At 34.9% G+C, this 22,147-nt stretch overlaps 1 protein-coding gene across 1 annotated transcript; it reads right to left on the reverse strand.

Moving 5' to 3' along the window:
* Window positions 1-52: 52 nt before the first annotated feature.
* On the reverse strand, window positions 53-20,039 carry Sf3a1 (splicing factor 3a subunit 1). Its single transcript, XM_088262250.1, has 15 exons — window positions 19,830-20,039; window positions 19,551-19,715; window positions 18,714-18,894; window positions 17,894-18,053; window positions 16,089-16,242; window positions 15,107-15,234; window positions 13,427-13,588; window positions 12,544-12,697; window positions 10,695-10,892; window positions 7,842-7,966; window positions 6,192-6,392; window positions 4,931-5,045; window positions 3,710-3,888; window positions 1,694-1,867; window positions 53-744 (listed from the first exon to the last, which is right to left on the reverse strand). Exons 1-15 carry the CDS (start codon window positions 19,939-19,941, stop codon window positions 643-645), a joined length of 2,310 nt encoding a protein of 769 aa, XP_088118376.1. The 5' UTR covers window positions 19,942-20,039; the 3' UTR covers window positions 53-642.
* Window positions 20,040-22,147: the final 2,108 nt, after the last annotated feature.

The raw sequence follows: 22,147 nt of genomic DNA on the forward strand, positions 1-22,147 counted from the left end.
GCTCCTAACTCGCCTCACATATAAATATGTATACTATAATATTTATATACATAGTGTAATAATTTTTAATTTTAGAATGTATTTAACTTTAAAATAAGAACACCATTAAATCTTCACTGCCATTTTTTGAATTGTATACAACGTAGATTAATGCATAGATTTTTTTCTTACAATTTGTAATTTATTTTACGTGCGGCATATGATACTTTACCGACTGTCAACCATAATCAAATAATTGGAAGTCTAGTCCGAGGTTCTAGGTTCAACCCCTCATTTGCTACAACTTGACTCTTATTTCCAAACACAAAGCCTTACCTACAAATAATATTGAATTGAAACATTTGTGTACATCGCAAGAACACAGTTAATACTAATAAAAAATACGAAATTACTTCTGATTAAAAATAAGAACACTTAACAAAATAACAATTCAAAAAAATATTAGTTTCTACAAAAATTAAAATGTTATGGTTTTGCAATTTTTCAAATTTTTTATTTGATTCAACATTTCTTACAAAACTCTTATAAAACACAATTTTCATGTACTTTTGATCCTAATGTATTCTAGTAACTGAAGAATGATAACTGTAGAGAAATGAAGGTAGTTAATAGGAAATTAATACTCGGCACAAGTTTGTTTTCTTATTTCTTCCTACCACCTCTCTCCTTGACCTGCAGATGGATTGTAGCGCCGGGCCCGACATTGTAGAAGGCGAGGGAGTTGGAATCTTTAAAGAAGAGACCCTGAAAATTAAGGGAAAAATTACAAATTAGTAAATTTTGATTGAATAACAAACAAAAATAACCTTTTATTCACCCCTATGTTTGTAACCGAAAATATTTTAATACAAAAATTACATTAATTTATACATATTGGTCTGCCTCCATAGTATAATAATGGTCAGCACGCTTGGCTGCCGTTCTGGAGGTCCCGGGTTCAATTCTCGGGGGGGATCAAATAAATAAAAGTGATTTTTTTCACTGTACATACTATTTATTCAATAATACCCTGGACTGGTGCGGAAGCGGAGGGCTTTCTTCATGTTGTAACGTTCAAGATAACACTGCATTTATATGATGCAGTGCCCTATGCATCATTGGGGTGTGGATAAGGGTTTGAAGAATGATGAATACATATTTATATTACAGTAAAAGCTAGTAAATACAAAATTTAAGGGACCAAAATTATAAAAAAATTATCAAGTTTCAATTTAGTGAATTTTGCTTTGTCAAACTTTTGCTGCATTAAAAATAATAAATACATATTCAATTTAACACATTGTTTGCGGGAAACGCTTAAAAGAGTCTTTTACATACTGATGGTAGAGAGCAGGAGACGCTAAAAAGCATTCTATTTGCTTACTTTTGGTAGAGTGCGAGACGCCAAAAAACATTGTACAGATCGGAATTGCGTTTGCGGTTACTTATGATTAGCATATGACCCTAGCATTCTAATCAGGGTCGGCGTTGATGAAAAAACCACCCGATAACAATGTGTTAAGATTTTCAATTACAAATTTTAAATTTTGATGAATGACTACAGTATTTTTGAGTAAATTGCAGTATTGAAAATCAAATGATGAATTGGTAACAAAAAAAATCTTTTAGCCCTTATCTGCACTTAGTTGTGCATGTAGATGGAAACGGAATACCAGGATGACATAAAAAGTAGTGGAATGTGCGGTCAACTTACATCCATGTGAAGTTTCTGTTTAGCGGGCTGCATGCCGAGGGCGGTGTGAAGTCGCGCCTTGAGGGCCTGTACCGTGGAATTGCCCGTCAAGCGCAGAGGGATCCGCTGACCAGACAAGCGCCATTCTGGTTTTTCGGGCATGTTTGGAGCCAAAACGGTGAACGATATTTGACCCTGAAATAATATGAGAAAAAAAGCATAAGTACACATTTGATTTGTTTTATTATTCAGGCTAAATAAGAACCATAGTAATTTTTGGTATTAGTGGGTGAATGTATATTTGATAGAAATTTATTATCACTCAATTTTTTTTTTTATTTTGTATGCAATATCTATGTTTTTTAGAGAATTATTCATTCATTCATTCAAACCCTTATCCGCACCCAAATGGTGCATAGCGCACTGCATCATACAAACGCAGTGTTATCTTGATCGTTAACACATGACGGAAAGGTGATCAGCCCTCCGCTTCAGGTACCAGTCCAGGGTAATATGGAATAAATATTAGAGTGAAAAAAATCACTCATTTATTTGACCCCCCCTGGGAATCGAACCAGAACGGTAGCCGAGAGTGCTGACCATTACACTACGGAGGTAGAGAATTATTACTCGATTGAATTTGACACACACTAAAAGGATTTTTTCACACTTTACTTCTGAATTAATATTTATAAAATTCCAGTAAAACCTCTATATAACGGGCTAATTGAGGGGATGGGGTGTTCCATTAAGCCGAAAGTCCATTATATAAAAATAGGTATAAATTAAATTAAAAAAAACTTTAAAAAATAAATGTGAAGACGGACTGATTGAGGGGATGGGGTGTTCCATTAAGCCGAAAGTATATTTAGTGTATTCATTTAAATAAATAATCCAAAACACAAACAAAATTCTATTTAATGTCTTCGGGCACTCCTCGTGAAATGACGTTGCTGTTTCATATCGATGCGCTTGCTCTCGGTAATCCCGCTTTGAAAAAGGAATCAAATTTTGTTTGCGCTTTTGATGCTTTACGAGACATAATTTGTGATTATCATGGCTGTCAAAAATTATTTACATGCAGCGATACTTGGATTTAGGCATGTATAGTATTAGTCGGTCTTGATAAAGAAGCGGTTAGCTTCGAAACGGGTAGACATTATAATTAAGTTATAATAAAATATTTATAGTGATTTTAAAACAAAGTTACATGTCAATTATAAAATGGAAAATCACAAAGTTAGTTCTTCATATATAAATAATATGTATAATATTAATAGAACGTTTGATTTTTTTTACATTTGACAGTATTTTTGTCCGTTATATCTGAAGTTCGTTAAATAGAGGTCCGTTATATTGAGGTTTTACTGCATATAAAAAATGTACTAAATATAAGATTACCATGATCTAAATTTCATTAATTATTCAACACCTACAATTTTTCCTTTTAAAATTTCGATACATACAGTATGAAGAACACACATTTTTTTAAAATCTAGTTATATAAATACATGTCACCGTATGGGCGTTTGTGCACTACACGAAATTACACAGAATTTCATTGTCCGGCACGTCAGTTAGCGTTTTAAAACAACGATTGGCTTGTGCTTTTGTTCATCTTTCTTCAGATCGGTGCTCTTGATCGGTGCGTGAAGACGTTGCGCGTGAATTGGATCACGCTAAACTGTCCGGACTGCCGGACAGTAAAACTCCGTGAAGTGCACAAGCGGCTTATCTGTGAAAATACTATGGTGCAACATCTCTTAACGCTTAAATGCATACCGTTACAATTCTGCAACAACAATTTCACATCAGTTGAAACATCCTTTAGTCGCCTGGAATTGCTATAATTCACACTGTTGCATATTCATCACACACCTAGGTGTTAGAATTAAATCAGCCTTTTATAACTAGATGGCGCTGTGAGTACTTTCTTGACATTTAGTTATTGTTGTTAGAATTTTTTTTAAATCCAATAATAAAAAATCACGCATTTAAGGGTTAAGTCTTCTGGTTATAAGCCAAAACATGTGTTACCGGGTGCATGACCAGGAAGTGCTGTTCCGGCAGCAGCTGGTCCTCCGTGCGGGCCTTCTTGGTTGGGGGCTCGTCTCCCGTGGGGGCGGGGGGCTCGCGGGTGGACGCCGGGGGTGGCACGGGCGGGGGCTCCACTTGCGGCGGGGTCGGGCCTGCTGAATACCCGGGGTATCCACCACCTTTACAAGGAAATAATCATGTATGTATTATAATTCTATCCATTCATGTCAATAAGATTGATGACCTTTTGACCGGCTCTCTGCCTTAAGCGCAATCACGCAGTCTCCAATGCTAAGCTTGCTAGGCCGGCCATACAAAATAAGCATGTAAACGAGCTCATCTTTGTACATGTTTCTAGCCTATGTCAAACACTAATTTTAATAATCCAATAAAGTAACACATTTACGCATTTAACACCACATACTGCACATATTTGGTATGTTTTCCTTTACATATTTAGTTGTTGTTGGGTTTTACTTTTTTTAAACTCTCAACTAGTAAGATATTAATAACATTTTAAAACATTTTTGTTCAGTTGGTAAAACAAATTCTTCTTCTTCAAACCGTCATCCGCACCCGATGGTATATAATAGGGCATTATATAAACGCAGCGCTATCTTGATCGTTAACATATTAATGAAAGGTGATCAGCCCTCCGTTTCAGGTACCAGTCCAGGATAATATTGAATAAATATTAGAATAAAAAAATCACTTATATTTATTTGACCCCCCTCCTTGGAATCAAACCCGGAACCTCTAGTACTGTAGCAGAGCGTGCTGACCATTACACTACAGAGGCGGACAAAACGTGTAACTAGCCGATAAATGATTTAATTGTGTTGTATCATTAATAGACGTCTTTGGTAGTTCAAATTGCGGAATAATCTGGGAATATTCGAGAAATAATAACTACGCCCTAAACGTGGGACCACACACTATACGACCAACTGGGAACGGCCTTACTAATACTTCCTGGCGCTTTAAGAAATTGTTTGTTGCTTGTATGTAAAAGACTATTATACCATTTATTATATAACATTAAACCACGAGTGTAAGTCCCTTTTCAAGAGCTCAGTCTCTTTTTTGGAAAGGCACAGCGAATCAAAATATAAAAGTTTTCCATATGTATAAATGTTTCAAATGTATTATGTTAAAAATAAAAATGTAAATATATTGAATAAAAAAAAAAAAAAAAAAAAAATGTAAGAAAAGGAAAGTTACCCATCATAGGAGGGCGGGGAGGCATGGGGGCCATGGAGCCCATGGGAGCCATAACCATGAGCGAGGGCATTGGGGGCATCATTCCACCCATCGAAGGCACCACAGGTGGGGCCATCTGTAAAAAACAAAATGATTAAACCTCAGAAACATTTTTTTTTGGGTATTCAAAAAAGCAGGATTTGATTCATGAAAGACAGGGTAGTTTTCACTAACTAACTAACTAACCATCACGCCGCTTCCCCGCAGGGGTAGGCAGAGAGAATCGAACGCCAAACCACTCGGTCTTTGCAAACATTCTTTGCCTCTTCTACATTCATGCATCTCCTCATACATACCCGACGATTATTACGACTCCTGACCCGGCCGCTTTCAAGTATTTGACATACCTGATTGTGCCAAGTGGGTAGTTTTCATATTGCAATATACTTCTTTCATTCATCATTATACAATGTACGTTAAAATCTACATATTATTAACCATTGTTATCTGAATCATGTTGAATTTTTTTGGCGCTGATTATCTTCTAAGTTACATAATATGATGCAAATGAGTTCAAATATTGGTGTAATCAAATATGGAATTGCTATCAATCAAATACATATAGATGCATATTTTGTTATTTTATGTATACATAAAGTACTATTAATTGAGACAATGCTTGTCCCAAAATGTCAAAAAATTCAGTTATTATAATAAAATGCAGGAATAAATCTAAGTTTCATGTATTTTGTAATTAAAAACGTTTTTTGGGCAAAAAAATATTGAAGAATTCTAATTTATAAAAATTATCAGTTGGCAACTCTAATTTTTTTCTTAACAGCTGGTAAAAATACAAAAAAATCATGATTTTTGTCTAGTTTCGCTTTGCTCATGTTAAAATGTTTAAGTATGTATTCCCAAAATGTAAAAAAATTATCATAATGGGCAAAAGACATGTATTTTCAGGCACATCTAAAATACCTAAGGTGAATTTCATTAGTGCGACACAGACATCTACATGTGTAAGTGTGTATCTCTTACTATTGACAGACAAATAAAATTATGGTTCTTTTTGTTTGCTTCTGTTTCATTTCAAAATTAAAGGACTGTATTTTATTATAATTATATATTCAATTTTTGTCGTTGTTGTTAAGGCTATTAGCAATATTTCTTTAGGTGTTAGTCAGTGAACAATTAATCAAATCGATAATAAGCATAACGCTTTACTTAGCGAACGGATGTGGAAAGAAAAACAAGAACAAGTTAGCATCAGGTGTCTCACCATCTGGGGCGGCTGGGGGGGCTTGGACAACTGAGGCCCTCCGCCCCCCGCCACGGGTTTGGGGCCGATCTTCTCCTTCTCCTCGTCCGGCAGCAGCCCCTTGACCTTGTGGATCTGGTGGATCTGCTCCTCCAGCGTGATATTAGCACGGGCGGCACGCGTTGCCGCCTCCACGGACGAAGTGTGCCCATCCCAGGTCACCTACAACACAACATCGTCGTTAATGGATATTTTTGAGGTTTTTTAAAGCGTCTTCTGATATGGGTATCGACTCAAATCATCAACTTTCAACATGGTCCAAAATTGCACCTATATTGGATGAGGGATTCAAAGTTTTTTACTGCAGTAGAACCCCAGGAATTCGAACACAGGAAATCCGGATAAGATTTTGAAGAAGAGCATTCGTAGGATTTTTTTTTTAAAAACACGCATAGACCAAAGAACACTTTTATTGTTACATACAATTATTATATATAACCTAATTTTGTTTAAAAACTATCAAAAAGTATACAGTACTGTACCTATATGGCTACTCGAGCACTGTAATACATATTAGATTGAAATGTAAAAAGTTAAACGTAAAAGGCGCATACAACGCAACCACTATAGTGTAAAGTACTATGTATGTACTGTATTAGAAATTTCTCGGCTAATCCAAACTTTTCCCAATCCGAACAGCCTACAGACTCAATTAGTCCGGATTTCCGGGGTTCCACTGTGCAGTTAATCATCTAAAATATGTATATCGTAGTCATACAGGAGAAACTGACTATTTGATATCTTACTGGCTTAATATTGCCCTGAAAAACCTCCCAAAGGATTTTAAACTTGGAAGTATAATATATTGATTTGGTAAAAATGACTAACTGCATTGATGTTTATTTTCTTGCCAAGCAAAAGTGACTTAAATGGCCCTCCTGAACATTTTACGTTTTGTTAGTTGGTCACTTTCTCCTGTACGACTACGATATGTTTTTAATTTAAGTTCTACTTGCTAAATACCATTATTTTTTAAAATCTATGTGTCACGTGTTTCGATACATTGCGCATCATTTCCAAACATGGTAATTATGTTACAACATTTTGAGTGTGTCCAAATACTTGTTCACAAAATCTGGATTATCTCCAATTACAGGAGTTATTTTCATATTATTTTTTGACATCTCATCAAAGATGAAGAAGAATATGGAAGTCTGGGCATTTACGGGGCTTACGACCGTCATAGGCTGGTTTAAGTGATCACTTTACACACGTGTAACATTCACCAATTCTACCCATTATTGACAACCACACTACTCAATTCTTGGAAGTTTTATATATATGAACCAATTTAGAAACCTTGTTCATGAATCACTAGAACTTCACTAGAGACATCTATTGGTGAGATGTAAATGACGGTCGTAAGCCCCGTAAATGCCCAGACTTCCATATTCTTCTTCATCTTTGATGAGATGTCAAAAAATAATATGTAATTATGTTAAATTGGATCATTTTAGTTGCAACATTATAATTTCAAGTAATCAGATATTTCAGTAAACTCATGATTTTATATAGGCTACTAGGCTCACTATCCACTGTATGCTATAGTCTTACAGATTTTTTAAATTATAATTTTCATTGAAGATAATTGAGTAAAGTGAAATAATTTACCCTGTCATCCTTCCGGACTTCTTCTTCGCCAATCTTCTTACCGATGGCAGTTTCTTCATCACCCACACCGAAAATATCGGTACGTCTCTCCGCCAGCTGCTTGAGAGAAGCCTCGATGGCAGATCCTGCAATCAAATATAAAAATTAAATCTTTCCTTTATTCCATTTACAACGTTTTCAGTTTAAATACGTTCACTGCCTTCATTACTTCTAGAGGCGAGTGTTTTTGCCTAGAATTTTCACTCATGAATTACATGAAATTATAGTAACTTTAAACATAAAGAGTAAATCCACTCACAAGTAGGCATAGGCTATGAAACTTATAAAGTTGAAGCCTGAGTAGGGACATGATAAACGGTGTTGCATAAGCCGTAGCTAGATTTCAGAGTCACTTGGACGTTAGGTAATTAAAAAAAAAAAAAAACTACTTCTAGAAAATTTGGTGATGGAATTACAATCTTGTATTTATTTAGATTGGCAGTGACAGGTATATTGAAAACTTTCAAATGTAAATTCACAGTAAAATCGGGATACAATTTTATATTGTTTCACATTTTCAATAAATTTCGCAACTTAGTTAAAAAAAAAAATTTGCTTAGCAAGAGCAGATCTGTCAGGAAGCCTAGATGCTTCTGTATCAGATCTGGGCATGCGGTGGGACAGCTTTCAATGTTTAAATACTTCACAATAGATTTTTGTCATGATGTTGGTTTATTGGCTAATAAATTAATTTGAAAAATCACAAGACTATCGATAACATTCTTATTGAAATCTGTAGAGAAATAAGGGATATATGAAGGTTTAAACTTTAAATATTTTTATAAAATGAAAAACGTGTGTTCGCATAAGTCATCAAATTTCCGTCATCGAACGTTTTATGACCTCATATGGTTTAATCGGCTGTCCAAACTTAAAACACAGTAAGGGACATTTTTTGTAGTACTTTTCTTTTGTATTTTTGGACTAAGTATAGGATCTACTTAGTCCAAAAATGCAAATAAAACCTACTACAAAAAAAATTCCCTTACTGTGTTTTGAGATTATGGACAGCCGTATTGTCTCTGGTTTATAGAGCTGTAATAGTAGTAGTGTGGATTGTTTGTTATAGTAGCAGTGTGGATTGTTACCACTACACTACCATTTGTGCTATACAAGTTTGAGGGGAGGGGGGGTGGGAGGGTGGACCATAGACATCTAATAATTTTGCAAAGTTACAAATATTAAAATAAGTCCATCGTTTCTGTGACGTCATTCATTATCAACTTACGAAAACACCGAATTTACGAAGGCGAAATTTCCACAAGAAAATGATGAATGAAAATATTGATTATATCGGTTGTTATAAACACAAAACGAGTCTAATACAATCCTTTATAGGTTGAGTATGTTAATTTAGATATTTGTCCTGTCTGATAATGATCCATTATGGATAATTTCCACGTAGGAGTTTTTTTTTTACACTTTTTTGTCAGCTCAACATAGGTGAAGAAGAATATTGAAGTCTGGGGATTTACAGGGCTTATGACCTGTCATAGGCTTGGTTAAATGATCACTTTACACGCGTGTAACATTCACCAATTCTACCCATGATTGACAACCACACTACTCCAAGTTTTGGAAATCCTAGATATACATATTGATTAATCTCATGACGCAGTATGTGTGAGTTCACAACAGCCATCTATGTATGTTGCATCTATGTAAATGCCCAGAGTTCCATATTCTTCTTCATCTACATATATTGATGTTAAAAAAAAATACTTATTCCGTTATATAAGACTTTTGAAATATTTTCTTCTTCTTCTAACCCTTCAGGCACTGCATCGTATTGACACAGTGTTGTCTTGATTGTTACTTACACAAAGGCAAAGTGATCACTCCTGCGCTTCAGATACCAGTCCAGGGTAGTATTAAACAAATATTAAGAGCGTAAAATCACTGGTATTTACTTTCACCCCCCTCTGGGAATCGAACCCGGGACCTCCAACACGGTAGCTAAATACGCTAACCATTACACCACAGAGGCAGACTAGATATTAATTTTAAGATACTATTAAAGGAGTAGTATTAAATAAATATTAAGAGTATAAAATCACTAATATTTATTTCCACCCCCTTTGGAAATTGAACCCGGGACCTCCAGTATGGCTGCCGAGCGTGATGGCCATCACACTACGGAAGCAGATAATTTAAAATTTCATTTATTGATTTTTGCCTTTTTAACTGATGTTTTATATTTTTTTATTTAATTTTTTTTTTATATTTTTTTTTATATATATAAACATATATTTATTATTTTTTTTTATTGGACACTGTCTATCCTCACTAGGTTTTGGAGATACCTGTTCTGAGGTAGGCAGGGTATGCTTATTCGTTTTATAATACAGCTTTATATATATTTTAATGATAATATAAAAGTGGTAAGACTGAAATAATATGAAATAATAATTATAAAATGAAAGCAAATAGAGAGTTTAACTAAAAGAAAAGTAAAATCTAAAGGAGTAATATTATAAAATTAGAAAATAGGATTAGAAAATAGGATTATATAATTATAAAACACTGACACATTATCCCTGATGATAAACCACAATTTTATTTAATAAATGTTTTACTTAGTGGTATTTACTAAGTAAGATAATAATTAAAAAAAAAAAAAATATTTAATTTTTTTTACACAATCAATAGCACACATTACCCTTTCTGGTGTGTGTGTACCAATAGCACACAATACCCTTTCTGGTGTGATGAGCAATGAGTAAAATTTAACCTTGTGACCCAGACCCAGCACGGGGTCTGAGTAAAATTCTACCTTGCGCCAGCACGGCGTCTGAATGAAGAGTAAAATTGTACCTTGCGCCAGCACGGCGTCCTGCGCGCCCCTGTCCCCGAGCGCGCGGTCGCGCTGCTCCAGCCAGCGCGGGTCGAGCAGGCCGATGCGCATGTGCTCCTGCACCTTGTGCGCCGGGATGCGCTCCCCGGTGATGGGGCTGATGAGCCACTCCTCCCCGCCGGGCACGCCGGTGCCGGGGGCGCCCGAGTCCCTCTTGGCTGCGGACACGAGACAAACTCAATATTAGTATCATAAAAAATACTACAGTAAAAGTCAACTAACTAATGAACCATATAATTTATGGTTGAAGCACTAACTTTGTGATTTTCCATTTTATAATTAACATGTAACTTTGTTAAAATCATGTTAAAATCACTATAAATATTTTGTTATAACTTAATTATAATGTCTACCGGTTTCGAAGTTAACCACTTCTTTATCAAGACTTTATAAGAATAATTATAATTATTACTTAATAGAAAATGATCACTCATTTGATAAAAATAAAGGTCTAAATATATTACACACATGCAATAGAGGACTTAAATACTTACTTGGAAGTATTAGAAATTAAAAAGGCAATTAATAATAATTTACAACTAATATATATACAAGTAAATGATTTTGCTAAAAGTTCGTTATTAAATATGTTTCCAATCACTCATCATCCCTGATCCCTTTTGACTGTGAATGGCAATCAACAAAAAAATAAAGCCACTTGAGATCTACCTAAGCTTCTTTCCCTAATCGTCAAAATATTTTGAATACTGTTTAGTAGATAGAGTTTTAGTATTAATCAGTCTTGATAAAGAAGCGTTTAGCTTCGAAACCGGTAGATATTATAATTAAGTTGTAATAAAATATTTATAGTGATTTTAAAACAAAGTTAACTTTTTATTATAACTAATTAACCCTTACTGGTCCAATGTCGAAACTAATTCGACATCGATTTTTTTTCTCTTAGGTCCCATGTCGGATGTTATTCAACATTTTTTTCATCATTAGTATTATATATTTAAATTACAAGCTAACATTTTTGTCACTCGTATCTATTACAACAGTATGTGGAGCAGAGGACATTTTTTCCAATTGGAATGTAACTGTCTACCTAGATTTTATTTTAAATTTTGGGGGACCGGAAAGGGTTAAGTAACCAAGAACTATGACAGATCATAATTTTTTCCATCTTAAACCCTAGATTACGGGACATTTGTAAAATTTACGACAGACATATAATCTGTGGGGAGCACCGAGACAACAAATAACTAGCATGTATCTTAATTTTTTATCGATACAATTGGCCAATATCACAAGTATATTTTTGGTTGGTTGGAAGATATTACTTTTTAGCAATAAGCCCGCCAATGTACTTATTTCTTTTCTGTGCATGAAGTTTAAATATATAAATATATTTACAACATTTCGAGTGTGTCCAAATACTTGTTCACAAAATCTGGATTATCTCCGATTACAGGAGTTATTTTCATATAATTTTTTGACATCTCATCTAAGATGAAGAAGAATATGGAAGTCTGGGCATTTACGGGGCTGACGACCGTCATAGGCTGGTTTAAGTGATCACTTTACGGTGACAAACCACACTGTACAAACCAGCCTATGACGGTCGTCAGCCCCGTAAATGCCTAGACTTCCATATTCTTCTTCATCTTAGATGAGATGCCAAAAAATAATACATAAATATATGACTAAATAAATATTACGGAGGAATACAAAAATTCTGAAGCTTTGCCTATTATATTTTATCGCACATCAATATTTTCATTATTAGAGTCGAATTGTAGTAAATAGATATCACCGGGAAGGAAAGGTTAAGTAAAGTAATTAAGGGTTAATATTTGAGAAGCATACCTTGCTTGGGATCATATTTCTTGACCACCACCTTGTCCAGCTGCGGGGGGAGGGGCGGGGGTTGCATGGCCCTCCCCTTGCGCTTCTCTTCTTCAGAATCCCAATCGGAATCTGAGGAGTCTGACGAGGAACTCTCCTCCTCCATGTCTTGCACCTGGTTTCACAAAACATTTGTCCTTATTATATCATGTCCGCCTCCATAGTGTAATGGTCAGCACGTTCGGCTACCGTTCTGGAGGTCCCGGGTTCGATTCCCAGAGGGGGATCTAATAAATATAAGTCATTTTTTCACTTTAATATTTATTCAATATTACCCTGGACTGGTACCTAAAGTGGAGGGCTGATCACCTTTCCTTTGTGTGTTAAAGATCAAGATAACACTGCGTTTATATCATGCAGTGCCCTATGCACCACTGGGTGCGGATAAGGGTTTGAAGAAGATGAAGAAGAAGATTTCTAGCATAGTTACCCCAAAAGTCTTGGTAGCCAAAGGTTTAAATGGTGACACTAAAGGCGTGTATATATATAATGGCATTGCCTTAGATCAGGCATGGGAAACCTTTCTATTTCAAAAGGCCACATTCACTTATCTCATTCAACATGAGGCCGCAGTAAAGAAAACTTTGACACCCCCCCTATAAACTAAATATTTTAATTATATCACAAGATAAATTGTTCAAAATGCAATTAAAAAAATATGGAAGAAATGCCTATTTACCAAAATTGGTATCAGTCAAAAGGCCGCACTAGAATAGCCAAAAGGCCGCATGCGGCCTTAGGCCGCAGGTTCCCCATGCCTGCCTTAGATAGTCAATGTTGGATTGCAAACAGTTGCAAAGCTTTACCGAATAAAGTGTACGGATTTGCTGTCCATCAGGTATACCTGTGTATTGTCGGGCCTGGAGTCCTGACGGTGCTGGGTGCGGTCCTCCATCTTGGAGAGTCCCTCCTCCTCGCTGGAGCTGTCCTTGTCCTCCTGGTCTCCCTCGTCATCCGACTCCAGCTGCATCTCTATCTCTTCCACGCCGCCATCTTCGATACGCTCCTGTAAAATCACCACTCCGGATTATTCCTGACCAACACGACGGGTTGTGATCTCATGGTTACTGACTCTGAGTTTCTACGTTTGACCCCACTCTGGTACACTTGACAAACACAAGCCGATTGGGCTTGCTTGGAAAGGCTATCAAACTAAAATGTTTGTATACATCATAAGAATAAAAATATTTATTTGAACACATTGTTGTCGGGCGGTTTTTTCCTCTACCCCGGCCCTAATAATACTCAGACAGTCTGCCACCTGACCCTCAGTATAGTAATTAACAAGTAACCGCAAACCCAATTCCGATCTGTACAATGTTTTTTGGCGTCTCTCGCGTTCTACCAAAAGTAAGCAAATATAATGCTTTTAAGCGTCTCCCGCTCTCTACCAACAGTATCTAAAAAGGCGCTTTTAAGTACACAAACAATGTGCTAACTTGATCTAGTCCGCAATGACTATCGGCTATTTCCAAAACTCAAGGAACCGTTGCATAGTCGAAAAATTTATTTTAGACGACAATAAGGTCATGTGCTATGTAGAGAAGGGGTTGGCAGAGGTTGAGCAAATGTTCTACAAGGATATTCAGCAATAAGCAGGATGACTAAGAGAGAGCTACAACATCTCCTACATCCCATAATTAGCAATTTGTCATTTATTGATTTGTTAATATTTATGAAAAGAAATGATTACATTGTGGTGCGTGCCTCGGGCAATCGCGAACAGCGTGACATCACCACGCCTTTATAAGCGAGGGCGAGGCTAAGTACATCCTCTTCCGTCACCGCAACTTCATAGTGAACTGTCGCCACATCCTACGCCCGTGCATCGTCGTGACAAAATTTGCAAGCATAATCTTTGTGAAAATAAACGTGAATCATTCAAGTAAGTTTAACTATTTATTCTTTCATCCATCAATAAAAATGCAACTTTTGAGAAGATAATGGAGACATGAATGCACGTAATCAGTGCAAAACGCACACTTCCCCACATCGGGTAATACATCGCGGCATTATTATAAAAATAAAATATGATGCGAGTTGGCAAAAGAAGGATGAAAGTAGACTGAATGCAGTCGAAATGCGATCTTTCAGAAGAATGTGCGACAAAACGATGTATGATAAATATTTGAATAGTGAAATAAGGAAGGAATGCAAAGCTGAGATAAGCATTATCGATAAAATTAAGAAAGGTGTGTTGAGATGGTTTGGACATGTAGAACGAATGAGTGAGGAAAGAACGGTTAAACAAATTTATGTGGCGAATGTAATTGGGAAAAGGAGCAGAGGAAGACCGAGAAAAACGTGACACGATCAGGTATGCCAAATACTTGAAAGTGGTCAGGTTAGGAGCCGTAACAATCGGCGGATATGTTTGAGGAGATGCATGAACGTGGAAGAGGCGAAGAACGTTTGCAAAGACAGAGTGGTGTGGCGTTCTATTCTCTCTTCCTACCCCTGCGGGGGAAGCGGCGTGATGGTTAGTTAGTTAAAAATAAAAAAATCATAAAAGTAGTGGTCCAACCTGCATAAGGACCCTGGCTCCCACTTCATCGGGGGTGGTCGGCGGTGGGAACGAACCCATCTCCATGGGTTGGTAGTCAACAGTCTCGACAACTACAAAGTCGTGCCAGTCAATGGAGGCGTAAGCAACTGAAATAGTCAAAGTTGAACATTGAAATACAGCGTCATGTCAGCAGGATAAAACCTGATATTAATTGTTTTAATATTATTTTTTGACATCTCATCAAAGACGAAGAAGAATACGGAAGTCTGGGAAATTTACGGGGCTGACAACCGTCATAGGCTGGTTTAAGTGATCACTTTACACACGTGTAACATTCTCCAATTCTACCCATTATTGACAACCACACTATTCAAATTCTTGGAAGTTCTATATACATATATGAACCAATTTTGAAAGATTATTCTTGAATCACTAAAACTTCACTAGAGACATCTCTATTGGTGATTAAATGCCCAGACTTCCATATTGTTCTTCATCTTTAATGAGATGTGAAAAAATAATATAAAAATAACTCCTGTAATTGGAGATAATCCAGATTTTGTGAACAAGTATTTGACACACTCAAAATGTTGTAAAATTGTTATAAATTTATCAGACGACCCAAGTCTAAATCCTGGACGGAAAGTTATATGTACAATGTTTTAAAAATAAATATCAAGCCACTTATTAAACTTTTTACTGTGAAACAGATCTTTTGAGGTAAAACCTGAAGGTTTTTTCTCCATTTGAAAAATATGTAGTATATTTAAAAAAATAATTTAACAATACCTTTTCTTCAAAATGCAAAAACAACTCTTTCTGCCCTGTCGCAGGTAAATATTAAGTTAAAAATATGCCACTTTTGGTGGGATATAGAACATTTTCTGGGTATTCCCAAAACATGCACAACTGAAAATTTACGATTTTTGATTTTTGATGTTCTTCAAAGGAGTGAGCGATATATAATAAATATAAATATATATGATAAATATAAGCTCACTTCTTTCCCTCTCCATCTTCTGTTCTTCCTTCTGCTTCTGCGCCAGCTGATGAGTGAGCCAAGCAGCTCGAGTCTTGGCTAGGTTGAGCACTGTCTGCGTAGAGCCGGCTTCTTCATTCAGTTTGGGAAGCAGCTCTTTAGGCGGTAAAAGAACCTGCAGACAGGAAGATAATTCTCCAAATAATGCGCCAACATTTATTTCCTAAAAATAGTAATAGATCTAGCCAAAGGATGAATAATTTATTAGAAATTCCTTTTTGTAAATCCAGACTCGCGCAAAGACACTCACTTTTCATAGCTCCAAAACTGTTCTACTTATTCCACAAAGACTATTTGTTAGATGTTAATTACCTAAGTTTGTGAAGATTTAAAATTTTGCTTAGATTGTTTATTGAATATATAATAATATAAAACCCTTATCCGCACCCAAATGGTGCATAGGGCACTGTGTCATATAAACGCAGTGTTATCTTGATCGTTTATACATGAAGGAAAGGTGATCAGCCCTCCTCTTCAGGTACCAGTCCATGGTAATTTTGAATAAATATTACAGTGAAAAAATCACTAATATTTATTTTACCCCCCTTGGGAATCGAACCCGGGACCTCCAGAACGGTAGCCGAGCGTGCTGACCATTACACTACGGAGGCGGACAAAACGGTTTATTGAATAGACAGATTTAAGCTCCTTTTTCTTGTAGACGTATCACTCATGTAGTATATGCTTGCTAACTTTTTACTTTTTCATCTTTTTTATGTTTTTAATTTTATTTAAAAAAAAAAAATGTTTTTTTTTTGTTTTCTGATAGTCAATTATTTTTTGTATTTTATATTAACACTATTATTCTAGTTCTACTTATAATACCTATTGTATTCTTGCCAGTGCCCTTTACTATGACTAAATTATATTGTATACCCACACACAGGCCATGCCTTTGTGGGATCTTTTTTTGTATTTATATTTTATTTATATTTTTTTGTATTTGCATTTATGTCATGTTTGTATAATGCAAAAGAATTAAAAAAAAAAAAAAATCCGAGTAACTTTGAGCATTTTCAGCATTATTTTCTAGTAAGACAAAAGCAAAACCTCCGGAGCAATGGCAAAAAGAAGGAATGAATAAACGATCAAGAATTGATATTTTAAAAATTGAATTACTTCAGATTTATATATTTTTTTCTTTTCTTGTGTTAAAAAACACAATGAAAAGAATGAAAAAGTATTTAAAAAAAAGAACTCCTCAGATAAGATATATAAGATGGCTTGGTGGGTCTCTGCAAAAGATTATATTATATTACATATATATACATAAATGTATTTTTACATATTTTATTTATTGTTTCGGCATTCACTTTATGGTAAGACATGATCAAATTGTAAAAGAAAAACACATGTTTTTTACCACTTGACTTTATTTTATTATGACAACTAGTTTCGGAAGCTTCCATCTTCAGGTCTAAATATAAACTGTTTACATTTAGACCTGAAGATGGAAGCATAGCTTCCGAAACTAGTCGTCATAATAAAATAAAGTCAAGTGGTAAAAAACAAGTATTTTTCTTTTACAATTTTATGTATATGTACATGCATATTTTTAACAAATCAATGAACTTCCTAATAATTGGGGTAATATACATTTATATTAATTCTACATGAAATTTTAAAATAACAATTCAAAAAAGTGTCCTAAAAAGTATTGAATTGACACTAACAGCCATTTGGGTGGCAACGGAAGATATCAATTGAGATATTTTGAGAATATGTCATCATATTTCAATAAAAAAGTGATCAGAATAGTATGTAACCTTGGTGTACTGCTCCAGGAGTCTGGTGAAGTAGTGGAACAGGGAGTGCTGGGGCCGCAGGAAGTCAAACTGAAAGTTTCTCTGCTCTCGGTTCATCAGATTGGTGAGGAACTGCCGCCCATTACGAGCCACAAACTGGGCTGTCAGCTTCACAATGTCCCTGCAACCAATATTTGCTTAGATCTATGGAGACAAACGTACGGTCCTCATTGCCATTATGTTTGATCTCATTGATGACATTATGTATGATCTCTCTTTGGGACATTATTCATTTAAACATGTAAAAGACTGTTTAGTGCTTAAGAGCATTGATAAAGATACTGTTAATAGAGTTATATTTGGATACTTTAGGTAGAGCGCGAGAGACGCCAAAAAATATTGTATGGATCGGAATTTGGTTTACGGTTACTTGTGATTAGTATACTAATTAGGGTCAGGGTTGATGAAAAAATCACCCACAACAATGTGTTAATATAATTAATTGTGTCGGGTTGTGGTTCCGTGGTTAGTGTCGTGCACTCTTGAGAGTTTCTGGATTCGAACCCAACCTACCACAATTTGATACCTGTTTCTAATAATGAGCCGCTTAGGCTCACAGAAAAAGTATGAAATTGAAGTATTTTTGTAAATAATAAAAACGCAAATATTTCTCTTTTAAAAAAGAAAAATTTTAAACACAAAAATGGTTTGTTTTCAAATGAAGATGTAAATGATAGAAGAGATTTCTAAAAAGAATGGTAGTATTTATCAGGAATAAAGGCAGCAACATGGAACAAATCAAATGGCTTAAAATAATTTAAAAAAATATATCCAAACTTACAAATCTAGGGCAGAGATGGACGGGGGGTCGGCGATAAACTCGAAGTCCGGGGGGGCTTCAGTGGGCGGAGGGGGCTCAGCGGCCGCCCTCAGGAGCTCCTGCTGGCGCTGCGCTGCAGCGGGGGTCACGGCCAGCCGCTGCATGGCGCCCCCGAGCCCTGCCGCCGAACTCGGCTCCATAGCTACACATCGGAATATTACAGAATAAGTAAATTTGGAGAAATTACAAATTCAATAGTCAACGTTTTGAGGCCCCTCTGATTAAACACTTTATTTTCAACAAAAAAAACTGACATATCGCTCATCGACGTATGACAGTCCATTCAACAACGTCATATATCAAAAATTGTAAACTTTCAGTTGTGCATGTTTTTGGAATGCCCAGAAAATGTAATCCCAACAAAGCGGCATATTTTTAATTTAATATTTACCCGCTACAGGGCAGAAAGCGTTGTTTTTGCATTTTGAAGAAAAGGTATTGTTTAATTTTTTTTTTAATAAAGTTAATATTTTTCAAATGGAGAAAAAACATTCAGGCTTTACCTAAAAAGATCTGTTGTACAGTAAAAAGTTCAATAAGTGGCTGGATATTTATTTTTAATACATTGTATTGTATTTTTAAACTTTAAAAACGATCTCCTGAAAAATCAAGTTTTTTGATATATGACGTTGTTGAAAGGAAAGAGCGACATGAGATATTATTGTTTTGGAAAATAATGATTATTTTTTGGTAATAAATTTTGATTTCTTAATCGAAAATTTAATTCACAGGAGCATACTGGTTGAAAGTAGGAGACAGGTTTAAGGTATATTTGGTAAATTTATAGAGTATAAGTACCTTTTCCATCTCGAAAATCCTTGACTTTGTGCTGGTAGTATGCATGATATGGATCTCCGGAGCTCAAGAAGTTGAATTTAGGATTCCCCAACTCGTTCTGGCGAATACGGGCTTCGAACTCAGGCCCATTACGGGCTACGAAACTAGCGGTTTTATCGACAATATCTGAAATATATGTTCAGGAAAACATACTTTCTACAAAATATAATATATAAATCTGAAAATTTGTATGCATTGATTGCGTATTATGAATAAAATCATCAACTGTCAAAAGGATACTCCTAACCTCTGGAGGAGGATAGATAATGCCGATAACTGGACCAATAGGTGGCGCCGATTCTTCTTCATTTTCATTTTCGGGTTGCTTGATTGCTGTTTCAAGAACAGGCATCGTAATTAATATGCCAGCCCGGAATCAGCTGAAAAAAATTAAAACGTTTTCCAAATAGCCGCCGACGCACACTCGATAACAAAATTTGACAAGCCGACAAGATGGCCAATTTTAATGATTCCTACTTTATCAATAAATCTGCATTACCGACCAAGTAGGCGTCTGTAACTTTTACTCGATCAGAATAGATGTCAGTGCTTCCTATACACGATAGAAACCCCAGGTTACGACCCCTTAGTTGTGAATTATTTGAGTTACGAATTACCCCGAGAAACAACGTCTCTTTTTGCCAACGAAATTTGACTAAAAACTTAAACAGCTTCATAATCAGCAAAAAAACGCTGACGGAGAAAATAGACCATTCAGAATCAGACTTATCTCAATAACATTTCATTTATGTTCAGAAATCAATATACATTAAATAAAATATCCTGTATCTATGAATAAAAGGTTGGACGCACAAAATATTGTTTATTCCTTTATTAAGAAAAAAATAAAGTACACTTTCCTCAATTCAATAGCCGCAGAACTATTGATCGATATTTTTTTTCAAACTGGAATCTACGAGTACCTACATATTTATAAAATTTATTATTCATAAAACAAGCAAAAAATTTAAAATATCAAGGTGCTCCAAAAAAAACTCAGAATAAATCGAAAAAAACTCACAGGAAAGTACTGAAGTATATTAGGAATTACAGGTATTTAATTTACTTAGAATTATAAGACATTGTAATGAATTTTGTGACAAATTATTATGCTTGGCCCGAAGCAGTTCCGACCCTTTTTAAAATAGACCCGATTTCATGGCGAAGTCGAAGAAATTTCCTACCTTCGCTAATGAGAACATAATTGCTAAAACGCAGGTAGTAAGAAGACATTTTTTACGATTAAATATTTTTTACCTGATCCTTAACCATCCGAGAATCATCTTTGATTCGCGCATTCCGGAAATATATTAGGGGTAAACTAAAAAAATATCCATGACATGACTGATTTTTCAACCAATTTTTTTCTTTGGCTATAAGCTTTTGAGAGTGACATCAACTTACAATCTTCATATTTCTAAATTTACCTTTTATTACACGAAGGCAAAGTCAAGCATTTTAGATTTAATTTCAAGCTCAATATCTTTAGATTTTCCATACTACCTACCATCTAATCTTGTATAAAGAATCGCTTATTATCGATAAATGAATAATGTTCCATTATTATCGATAAAAATATATAAACTTAGCAAAATAATCTCAATACATTATACAAAAATACCATAATACATTATTATTAAATGTACGGATAATATTATTTGACTAACTACATAACTAACTAGTTAGTTATTTAGTCAATATATAAACGAAGCAAAATAATCTCAATTCATTATACAAAAATACCATTATACATTATTATTAAATGTACAGATAATATCATTTTACTAACTACATAACTAACTAACTAGTTAGTTAGTCAATATACTATACAAAAATACCATAATACATTATTATTAAATGTACGGATGATATCATTTGTTTAAACTATATTAAATAAAAATGATTATTTGTCAACTTACGTACGACATTCTTGATTTTTAAAACATGTTCATTAATAAAACAATAGATTTTCAACATGACAATATCATTTCAAACGTAACCTTCTCTTGTAATTGTATAGTCAGAATCTGACGTGGAAAACAGCTATAGAGCTGTCAAAATTCGATCTATTGAGATAATATAATTATATATTTTCATTGAAAAAAGGAACGAAAAGCTAATAAATAAAAAAGGCTAGTCAATAGAAATATATAAATAATCAAACTTCCATGAAAATAAGATTTTTACCATTAAGATAGTCATCGCCTAACATTTTGAAAGTAAACAATTCCTCTTATAAAATAAAAGTCTATGCATGCGTCGTAAATCTTGAATAAAAAATTTAATAATAGAAATATAAAAGCATATACACTACAGACAGTACATAAAATATTGCACAGATATAAATTACAATGGAAAATCTCGTTACGAAGGCGGCTGCTTTTTTTGGGGGTCCTAAGCGGATCATGGATCGTAAGCGCCAGTTATTTTAATAAAGAATATGATGATTTTCACTTAATGGATACCATACTATAATACCGGGGATATGGATTGAACTAATTTGTTTTATTATACATAAACATTCTTACAGGGTCAAATTTTAAAAGCATTTTCGAATA

This window comes from Brachycentrus maculatus, unplaced genomic scaffold (assembly GCF_059751285.1).
Source record: "Brachycentrus maculatus isolate JH-2025_06_01 unplaced genomic scaffold, ASM5975128v1 h1tg000176l, whole genome shotgun sequence".
NCBI lineage: Eukaryota > Metazoa > Arthropoda > Insecta > Trichoptera > Brachycentridae > Brachycentrus > Brachycentrus maculatus.